This window comes from Benincasa hispida, chromosome 12 (genome assembly GCF_009727055.1).
Source record: "Benincasa hispida cultivar B227 chromosome 12, ASM972705v1, whole genome shotgun sequence".
In the NCBI taxonomy this organism is placed as follows: domain Eukaryota; kingdom Viridiplantae; phylum Streptophyta; class Magnoliopsida; order Cucurbitales; family Cucurbitaceae; genus Benincasa; species Benincasa hispida.
In genome coordinates this window covers 75,240,021-75,251,110 of record NC_052360.1, presented here as the reverse complement: position 1 = coordinate 75,251,110, position 11,090 = coordinate 75,240,021, and the positions used below count along the sequence as shown (strand labels likewise).

Here is an 11,090-nt window from a genome sequence, read left to right as displayed (position 1 = left end):
AAATTACAAAGTTTCTTTAACTCCCAAAAAAATAACTTCTTTACAAACGAAGAAAAAGTCCCTTTAATTTTGGCTTCTTGCTTAGTTTTCCCACAAAAACTTTTGGACTGGGCTTTAAAACTAACAAGTCCTCTAGTGATTTTCGGCCCATATTACAATGAAATGAAATCCGTCCCGGCCCACAATCATGATTCCGTACGTTCTGTAGTTAGTTATGAATTCTAATTTTTTTTTTTTTTTTTTTTTTATTAAACTAAGAAGAGGAAAATATTTACCGGTACGGCGGAATCGGAAACAAGTGTCAGATTTTGTGGCAGAGGCAGTCGGAAATGGCGTGCGGATGTTTATGTGCCTCCATACTTTCTTCCCCGAAGCTTCCTTCTCTTAATTATTCAGCTGTTACTATAACTAAGTTGCTTCGTCGTTCTCTAGTTTCTCTCCCTTCGCCATCTAAATTATCAGCTCTCAAGTGCAAGGCCGCCGGCCAAACCTCCCCCAGTCCCACCGTCTATCAGGGAATTTATGGTCCTTGGACTGTCGATTCTTCCGACGTTCGAGAGGTTCAGCCTGCTTTCTCTTTCTCCCCTTTCTAATTTTTGTCTCTTAAAATTTGGGATTCGTGTTTGCCTTGTAAGTTTTAAGTTCTAACTGGTGATTTTTATTAACTCCAATATTCGTGAGTATTATAGTATATTACTATTCAAGAAATGCTGTGTATCTAGTATTCAATGCTACTCTGTTCTGTTGGTTTATATTTTGTATTCTATCTATTTTACATGAATTCTTAGTTGTAATAATCATTCACTACACTGTGAAAGAGCTCTTTTCATTAAGGATTTTGAGAGCTTACAAGGGAAGCATTTTATAGGCAATAGCTTCTAACAATAAAACTGAAAATGGACTATAGAACTAACTAATAACAAGCTGTAAACAGAATTAAACTATATTAGTTACATTTCCCTTCAAACGAATGCACAGGAAGACATAAGTTTGTCTCGGAGAAAATATAATCGCACAACTGTGACTCTGTGAAGGGTTTGGTAAAGATGTCAGGAGCTTGTGGTTCTGTAGAAAAATATTGGAGATCAATGTCTTTGCTTACAACTCGCTCTCGGATGAAATGGCAATCAATTTCTATGTGTTTAGTTTGATTGTGAAAAACAGAATTATGGGTCAACTGAATGGCTGATTTATTATCACATGGCAAGGGAGGTGGTTTGGAGCTGAGAATATGAATCCAAGAACTGAATCGTAAGGAAGAGGGATTTAGCTTACCAATATAATAGAACTGGATCTAAGTAGCACTAAAACCCAAGTAACTATCTTAACCAAAAAATTTCAGCAGCAGTAATGGCGAGGGATCTGTACTCTGCTTTAGTTGAACTCTTTGAAACAATGGTCTGTTTCTAAGTAGCCCAAGAAATAGGATTTCCTCCAAAGTAAACCACTATCAAGTTTATCTCAAGCCCAATTAGAGTATGAGAATGCAGTAAGTTGAAAAGGATCAACAGTGATTTGAAACAAAATTCTTTTGTTCATAGTGCCACAAAGGTATCGAAAAAATAGATTTATTGGTGTTAGTTGCAGCAACTGGAATGTTAGTAGAAGTCAAAAAAATAGATTCATTAGATTGTAGTAAAACTCTCATAACAGAAGATGTGGATTGAGGGAAAAATAGAGAATATGGAAAGGAATAAGGTAAGGCCTATTTTGTGGTTGTTGTAGAGGTTTGATTAGTGGAAATGGGAAAAATGGTCTCACCAAAGAAGACGTGTTGAGAGATATAGAGACGTGAGTGTTCATGTTGTAACAGAGTAACCTTTGTAGTCATTTGGATAACCTAGAAAGCCAGGAGGATGTTTTGGGTTGTAGTTTATGAGAAGTACAAGGTTTAAGAAGAGGAAAACAAGTGCAGCCAAAGGTTTTGAGTAGAGAATGGTCAAAGGGCTTGTCATAAAAAATTTCAAAAGGGCATTTATGATTAAGATGTGGAGAGGGTAGGATATTGGTTAGGAGAGTAGCTGTAGAGAAAGCAAAAGGCCAGAATTTTAAAGGGAAGAATGAGACATAAGGGTAAGGGCAATTTCTACAACATGCCTATGTTTGCACTCTATAACACCATTTTGTTGAGGTGTGTAGGAACATAATTTTTTATGAGAAATGCCATGGGTTTGCAGAAAAGATCCGAGGGAATGATGGACAAATTCACCACCCCCATCGCTTTTAAGTGTTTTAATCCCAGTAGAGAGTTTGTTTTCAATAAGGGATTTGAATACTTTAAACACATCAGAGACATCGGATTTATGAGTAATAGGGTACAACCAAGTGAATTTTGAGAAGTCATCAATATAGGAATTATAATAGTTGAATCCATTAATAGAAGTTTCAGGAGACGATCCCCATACATCAGTATGCAAAAGTTAGGATATGATGAAACAGAAATAGAAGGCTTAAAGGAAATCTTGTGCATTTTTTTTCCTTGAAGACAAGAATAGAAAATACACTTTGAACTATTATTAACAGACAAATTTAAGGTCTTTAGAATAGAACTAAGAATGGAATCATTGGGATGTCTTACGGTTATGCCAAATTGAAGACGAAGTTCGTGTTCCAACATGAGTAACGAGGTTGACAAAAGTATTTGGTTGTTTTGAGGAAGCTTTATTTGGATGGCCAACTGATTGAATAGGGTAGAGACCATTGATGCTAGGGCCTCGATAAAGAATCTTGCCCAAAGATTTGTTCTAGATGATAAAAGACACAATTGTTATCAGCACAAATGCAATAAACAGAAAGAAGGTTAGAAGAAATATGAGGCACTCGAATAAGATCAAAAAGTTTTAAGGAAATGGCGGGAGTCGAGAGAATACCACAACCTGAATGAGTTATAGGGAGAGATTGTCCACTACCTACAGCCACTTGATCATCAACGGCATATTCATTTACATTGAAGAAAGTACCCAAGTCAGAAGTCATATGAGAGTTGCATCCGGGGTCAATAAGCCCAGAAGTCTGATTAGTCAAATTGTAGTTTTGAGTAGCTACCATAGCAACCAGTTGAGCTGGTGGATGCTGTCCTTGGTAACTATTGCGCTCATTATTGCCACTTAGATGAGGATTTTCAATTCCCATTTCCATTATTGCTTCCATTTCTTCTTCTACCATTGTTTTTCCACGTCCACAAGAGATATTTGAATTTTGATTTGTAAATTGCATTTTTCCAATTCATGCAGCAATAGCAGTAGGTGATGAAAAGACATCATCTCTTCGATTTTGTCTTTGAAGAGCAAATTCCTCTGTTACTAAGAGAACATGTAATTCTTCAAAAGAAATGGGGGCAAAACGTGTACATGTCAAAGTTTTAAAGACATTATAATCAGATAGTAAGCCATTGAGAGTGTAGATAATCAAGTCTTCGAAATCAACTTTAACGAAAACATTAGCCAACTTATCTTTAATTTCTTTGATGCGCTAGATATATTGATCAATTTTTTCACAACATTAGTTCTTGAAGTCGAGGAGTAGTGATTTTCAAGAGTCTCCTACATTTCGTTTGTTGTTTCGTAGCCAACAACGTAACGTAAGCCATAAGCAGGACCAAATAGTGTGGCAGTAAGTGAACATCTCGAGTGTCATCAGCCATGGCAGTCAAGAATGAAAAGAGGAAGAAATTTGCCGAAGAACGAAAAGAAGGTTTGCAAAGTGGAAGAAACATGAAGGATCAGAATGATGTTTGTCAGAAGAATCTGATACCATGTAATAATCTTCCACTACACTGTGGAAGCGCTCTTTTCATTAAGGATTTTGAGAGCTTACAAGGGAAGCCTTTATAGGCAATAGCTTCTAACAATAAAACTGAAAATGAACTATACAACTAACTAATAACAAGTTGTAAAAGAATAAACTATATTAGTAACATTAGTTACTCTCAAGGATGAGATTTTTTGATAACTTCGCAATCTGAATGAATAAAATACTCATGACGACTGAATGGAATTTCTGTTTCTGTATGGCTAACTATTAGCATGAGCCAGATCATTCAGGATTATATGGATTCTTTAGTTACTTTGAAGGATGGAATTGGTTAAAGACTTGGCTTCTCAATGGGTTCATAATTACATGAAACCTATGCCATTTACTTCGTTAAACTGTAGCCTGAATGGTACAAGAATTTGTGTTTATATAAACTCCTTCCATGAGATTATGTAGGAATACTATTAAAAAAAAAATGTAGCTGCTTCTAGCATCTTATCAAAAGAAATCTCTCTCGTCTTCTTACTGGTCTCTATTCACCATTCCTAATTTTTTGGTTGTGGATCTTCAGTCATAAACTCACACTCTCAGTGATAACAGTTCTAGGCTTCTAAGAAACATGAAATCGATTAATTAGTAAATTTAACCTTGATATGGCTTGTTAATTAAGTGATTTTAGGTTTCATAGCTTCTCAATTGCATATATACGTGTATGTTTCTCACAATTTATTTCACTCAGATTTCTAGATGATTAAACATGAAATTCAAATTTCTTGTTTCTTAATACACACTTAAATGTTGGTGTGTTGTTTGGTTTTGGAATTTTCAATGCGGATCTTGTTCATATTATTGTAGCCTACTGTTAAGTACTTAAGCACCTTGGACCCCAAAAGCTAGCTATTGGGGGAGAGCCAAGCCACTTAAGTACCACATTGATCATTCCATTCTAACCAATGTGGGATAAAGGCATCCCATACTACCTTGGTTCCTAACACCTACCTAATATTGTGTCATCCAAGCCTCCTTACCGACAAGATCATGGTGCGTGGCTCAACAATTATATATGATTTGGTCATAGTGCTTAAACCTGATAGCAACCTTCATTTACTAGTAAATTTGGATCTGATGTGTACTCATTCGATACTCATCGGTGAAGGAAGACAGTCTCATGCGGTTGAACCTGCGTGTAGACAGTCTATGATAAGATGAAAATAGTCTCAAATATTTCAGTGATAATTTGCTTATTGTGGCAGGTAATATTATATAGAGCGGGATTAGTGACAGCTGCTACCTCTTTTGTGATAGCTTCATCGGTTGCCTTTTTACCCAATAACTCTTCATTGAGTGACGCACTTAAGCAAAATCTTGATTTGCTCTATGCCTTAGGTGGAGGAGGATTAGGCTTATCCCTAGTCTTGATCCACATATATGTAACTGCAATTAAGCGAACTCTTCAAGCTTTATGGGTTCTTGGTGTTGCTGGATCTTTGGTAACTTACTTAAATCTTGCACAACCAGCTGGGGACAGCTTAGTGCAATATGTTGTTGATAATCCATTGGCGGTCTGGTTTATTGGTCCTCTCTTTGCCGCTCTGACTGGACTTGTTTTCAAAGAAGGTATCAAGTATTTTTAATATCTTCCAGGCCTTTAACTTAATATCCGTATCTTTAATGTTGTATTGATGAAGCAAGGAAATAGTAAGAACTAAGAAGATATTGTAGTTTTGTAAGCTTGTCTATTGGTTAAGTCTCATAGATCTTTAATGTAGTCTCGATGAAGCAGGCAAATAATAAGAAAAAAGAAGATATTGAGTTCTGAGTCTGCTTTCCTTTTTGAGCATGTATAAATTAGACTCTTAATTATCAATTACGTTGCAAATGTTTTTGTTACGATATTGGGTTATTTGATATATGGATTCTGTCTCTGTGGTTCTTTGTTCCTCCCGGTCATTTTTGGAAATACAAAAACAGCCTGGTATATGTTGTCTGAAATGGAGTGAGACATATAATTTTTCATGCGTACTTTATGATTAGTGTCGGTTCAATTCCCAGTACTTGTTTGTCCTTTATTATATGCAGGGCTTTGCTATGGAAAGCTGGAGGCTGGAGTTCTCACCTTTGCCATACCTACGCTACTTCTAGGCCACCTGGTAGGCCTCATGTTTATACTTCACAGTTTATAACTGGAAACATGACAAATGAATGATTTAGGTCCCATTTGATAACCATTTTGTTTTTGGTTTTCTATTTCTGAAAATTAAGCTTATAACTACTACTTCTATCGGTAAGTTTTCTATGTTTTATAAACACTACTTCTAGTTTTCAAAAACTTAATTTTGTTTTTAGAATTTAATTAAAAGTTCAAGTGTTCCTTTAGTAAAGATGAAAACCATAATTAAAAAATTGGGAGGAGCAAATGGAAATTAAAAATAGAAACTAAAAACAAAATAGTTATCATCGTCAATTCAAGACATTTATCACTGCTGGAATTCCTTTTTAGGACACTCTTAAGTGCTTTACTTTTACTTCTTGATAGTCTGCTTATTTTTCTGTTTTGTTATTTTTTGTTTCCCCTTGTATCTCATAGCATCAATCTCTTTTCATTTCCTTAATGAAAAGTCTTGTATTTTTTTTTTTTTTTTTTTTTAATAATATCAAATGGCTAAAGAATTTGTATAGCTCAATTTTGCTTATTAGTTAGACTTCTTCAATAAGAAGCTTGCATGATAGAACATGTATGAATAAGTTTTCAACCGTGGTACCATGAAGCCTTGTAGGTTTGCATGCATTTTTATGATCTGAAGCGATGTGGAAGGTTTTCATGGACCTGCGTAATTTGTTATTTGAAACGGCAGTTTCTTCCTTCTTGTGTTAAGAGTCACTCTAAAAAAATGCTCCTCTATGAATGTGGAGAGCTATTTTTGTATGAAGGAGCATTTTTATAAAAGCTTGTCAAACTGATCAGTTTCTATAAAACCCAGACTAAAAAGGACGATAGAGGCTTTTAATAATTTGCAGTAAATATTTTTCGTGAGAAGAAAAATTTTCGTTGTTAGTTTTATTTTATGTTAAATCTGCTAGGCACTCGAAAACTTAGACTAAATTTAAGAATTTGATATATTCTCAATATTGCTCCTCACATATTTCTTTTATTCATGAGGCGCTCAGCATGTGAATAACTTAAGGTAGAAGTAGGAGAAATCAATAGTATGGAATATCAATTTATTATCTCCTACTTCAGTGCTACATGAAATCACAATTAAAATCAAAATCTGCAATTTTGGATTAGACTAATTCTTTATGAATGCTAGCTGAAGTGTCCATCGAAAAAGTTAACGCTAGGCTTTAGCAGAAAAATTTCAGGATCTTTTAAATGGTAGTTCGCAATGAGTTCATTTATCATTATGTTTTGAGCCGTAACATAAAATCTCTTTATAGCTTTTGACCCTGTCACTGACTTTTCGGATGGGGCTTATTTGTAATGCAGACTGGTTTGATGGACGACGGGGTTAAACTTGCTCTGTTAGGTTCATGGATGGCTCTGTTTATAATATTTGCTGGAAGAAAGTTCAGTCAGCCAATCAAGGTAATGCTTGAGCAAATGATATACTTTTTCTGAATTATGTAGGCTTCTTTTTTATTTTTGAAAAATATGTTTATTTTCTCATATTTCCTCTACAATAATTTTCATCTTTGTTAGAAATATATATATATATTGGAATTCTTAGCCAAATTTTAAAAAGCAAATTCTTGTTTCTAAAACTACTTTTTTAGTTTCCAAAAACCTTTTTTCATGTTTAGAACTTGATAAGAAATCCAAATATTTCTTAAAGTAACGTGAATTAGTGAGAAAACAAGTTTAAACTTTAAAAAAAAAGGGACAAAATAGTCATGAAACGAGCTTTGGTTCATCTGTGAATGAAGTTCAGGGACCCTTTTTTCTGATTTCTTAAAACAAAAATAATTTTCTGGTTGTAACTCATTTGGAATGATACTATTTAAACAAATAGTTTTAACAATTTTAAAAATGAATAAAATGTTTTGTTGCATATTGTACAAATTAGCAGTATAGCATATAAAAACCTAACCTTTTCTCATCACTCTTTGATGCATGAAAATACAGAGTTATGAGAAATGGAGTATTTATTTTCATAGTTAAAAAAAAAATAAAGGAATAAAAAAGGAAGAATCAATTTATACACCTAATCTTTGGTCCTAAACTTGAGGATTGTATAATCAAAATTCCAAATTCATAATTCTATCAATTTAAATTCTAAACTTCCATAGGTGAATCAATTAGATTTCTCATTAATGATTTACGATTACTTTTACTTGATTTTATTTAGTAGTAGCTAGCAGTCACATAAATAAAATTATTTTTCTCGAAAAATCTTACCTAAGAAAAATGATCACGTTATTCTTTCTAGATAAATATAGAAACATATAGGAATACGAGCATATGATAAATCTATTAACCTTAATTAAAAAAACAGCTATTATCTATTTGAGTTTTTCATCTTTAATATATATTAATTCTTGTATTTAAAGAAGTCATATAAAAATTATGCATTAATGATGTTAAAATGAAATTTTAATAGTATCTAAATTGATTCACTTATAAAAGTTTAAGATTTAAATTGATATAATTATTAGTTTGAAGTTTTAATGGATATAATCTCCCAAGTTTAGAATATAAGTGATCATTTCCCTATCTGTCCTTGAGCATTGCAACTTTTCACTCGAGCAGAAAGCAGAGCAATGGAGTTCTTTTGAAAATCAAACTTGAAAAATAAGCACCATCGGTATGTAGTGCATTTGATTGTTGCACTGTCTGACTGGTTTCATATTCATTTTCAGGATGATATTGGCGACAAATCTGTTTTCATGTTCAATGCACTTGGAGAGGAAGAAAAGAAGGCCTTGATTGCAAAGCTTGAGCAGCGAGAGGTTAGTCAGAACGCTGATTAGAACATTAGAATAAACACCCTGCAGGAAGAACCGTTCAGTCCAGGAGTCTTAGCAGACGATAAGTCCTTTACTATCTTACTGCATCTTGTACTATAGTTAATAGTTTATACAGAACGCTACTAGCAGTACCTGTTCATGTTATTTTTGCAGTATAATAATATATATTAGAAAGATACTTGGCAATTCCTACTTGAACAAGAACAAACAGGAAGAAAGATATAAATATAAACTTGTGTCTAATTTATTCAAATTGTCCAACAAGTTCAGCGCAATGCAACTAGGAAGGGAAGAAAACAAAAAAGGCTTCAAATGGCAGGGAAATTCTGGTGGAGAACCCTACTATTAACAAGACCATCCATTACAGGAAAATTCTGGTGGAGAACCCCGTTATTGACTTTAGTTCCCTTGCCGTCAAAGCAGTAAACAGGGGCTTGCCATTTCTCATCCTCAAGCACAGCACCCACTTCAAATGTCATCACGTGAGCCTGTCTTCCTACACAATTGGGGAAGGGAAACAAGGGAAACTCATTGAATAGTGAATGGCAGGAAATAAAGAATCGTAGGCTAAAAAAGCCTCTTTATGATTAACCTTCTACTTATGTCAAAACGTACTATCAATAGTCATGTTTATCGTAATTCTAATGAGATGATTATCCCATTTTGTGGTAGGAAAGGTTAGATTTTATACGGTTAGTCATTAATTGCTTGTGAAAAGGTCATTCCTACGAAAATCTGAAAAAAGAGGGTTACCAGTGTAGAAGCGCCAATGAACAGGCCTCTTGGTCTCAACATCTTCGTAATACCAGATGAAATTGACCTTCTCCCAGACATTGCAGAGGAAGCCATCGACATGGCGTTGACCCAAATATTTGGCTCCGTCGAGCCAATTGGGTCGGAGAATACCGACCTCGAGCTGAGCGGAAGAGCAAGTCTTTGAAGAGTCCAAAGTGTAGAAGAAGGAAGTACCGTTGTTCCATTCGAGGTCGTAGAGAACGTGGCCGAGCTGGTGCTGGATGATGTTGAAGTTCCGACCATTAGGCCAGTCGTACCAGAGGTTGATTATCTGCAGAATTCCGGTGTAGTTCATGAGGAGAATTGAATGAAATTGGAGAGGCCATGGGGTTGGAACAGGATCCTCCGAAATGGAATAGCCTACACTCACACTCAGCAGCGAAAGGATAAGGAAGAATTTCGCCTTCGAAGCCATGGCTGCTTGCTTCTCTCTCCTCTCTCCCCCTTGGCCCTTTCTGTAATTTAATTCTTTCTCGTATCTCAACTCTAAACTTTTATTATTGTACTTTTTTCGTTGAGATTTGTAATGGGAGTAATTTAAAAATAAAGCGTGTCACTCGTGCATGTTATTTTGTAAATATGACTGGATCTTTTTCCCTCTGCATCCCTTACGATTTGTTCCTTTTTTTTTTTATTCGGGTTAAGAGATTCTTCTTCCTTTTTTCGCGAAAACCTCCATCAATTGGTTACTATCATTTAGAAGTTTCTAAAAGTTTATAGGCTTTCGATTTATTCATATTGTCGTAAGTGTTATGCATTTGATTGAAGTATGGGTTGATATACTTCAATTTAGATCGTTGGTTATCTAAATTGAAGAAATTAGATGTATGATATATATATATATATATATTTTTATTTCATAATATATGTCATATAGTATAATTCTACTTTAGGATATACATATCTTTATACATATTTTTTAATGTAAATGTTATATTATAAAATTGCATGATAAATTAAGTATGTTCATGCATTATTTATATTATAATTGTTATAATATATAGATCGATATATATATTTTATTACTTTAAATATATAAGTGTTGTCTATGTAATGGAAAAGAAATTGCATGCTTTCATAATAAGACCTATGTTTAATTCTATTAGAAATAGGCTTACTCTTTTATTTTGGTTTAATAGAATTAAATTGAGTTCTTGAATAAAAGATTAAATATCTAACGAATGTATCTGTTTGTGACCTTTGTCTAAGGGACAATTCTGCCTAGGCTAGGGTATTTAAGCGGATGAAAACGGAATACCTTTACTTGGAAACTAACCTAGAAAGTGAATAGATAGATTTGTCATGAGTGATTCATGTTTATTAAAGTGTTTAATGAACGTTCTTAACCCCTGAGTCTGCTTTCGCGTTTTCACCCGTCGGAAAGAACGCGCACAAAAATTGGGCCCCGAGACAGCCTCGGCGGGCTCGATAGCCATTTGGGACACCAAATGAGCTCCGTTTGCAAAATCATCTGCGCGTACGGCTTTTTTTTCATTGTTCTTAACCCCTGGGTCCGTTTTCGTGTTTTTGCCAACCGAAAAGTTCGCGCACAAAAATTGGGCCTCGGGGCAGCCCCA

General features: G+C 34.6%; 2 protein-coding genes across 2 annotated transcripts; one reads left to right on the top strand and one right to left on the bottom strand.

Annotated features, from left to right (window-relative positions):
• The first annotated feature begins 238 nt into the window (after positions 1 to 238).
• Positions 239 to 9,214, top strand: LOC120067214. Its single transcript, XM_039018723.1, has 6 exons — positions 239 to 560; positions 5,007 to 5,370; positions 5,833 to 5,903; positions 7,241 to 7,339; positions 8,611 to 8,700; positions 8,989 to 9,214. The coding sequence occupies exons 1-6, from the start codon at positions 330 to 332 to the stop codon at positions 9,142 to 9,144; spliced, it is 1,011 nt and encodes a 336-aa protein (XP_038874651.1). The 5' UTR covers positions 239 to 329; the 3' UTR covers positions 9,145 to 9,214.
• A 204-nt stretch (positions 9,215 to 9,418) lies between these two features.
• Positions 9,419 to 9,928, bottom strand: LOC120067642 (uncharacterized protein At4g14100-like). The gene has a single exon (XM_039019182.1). The coding sequence runs from the start codon at positions 9,926 to 9,928 to the stop codon at positions 9,419 to 9,421; it is 510 nt and encodes a 169-aa protein (XP_038875110.1).
• Positions 9,929 to 11,090: the final 1,162 nt, after the last annotated feature.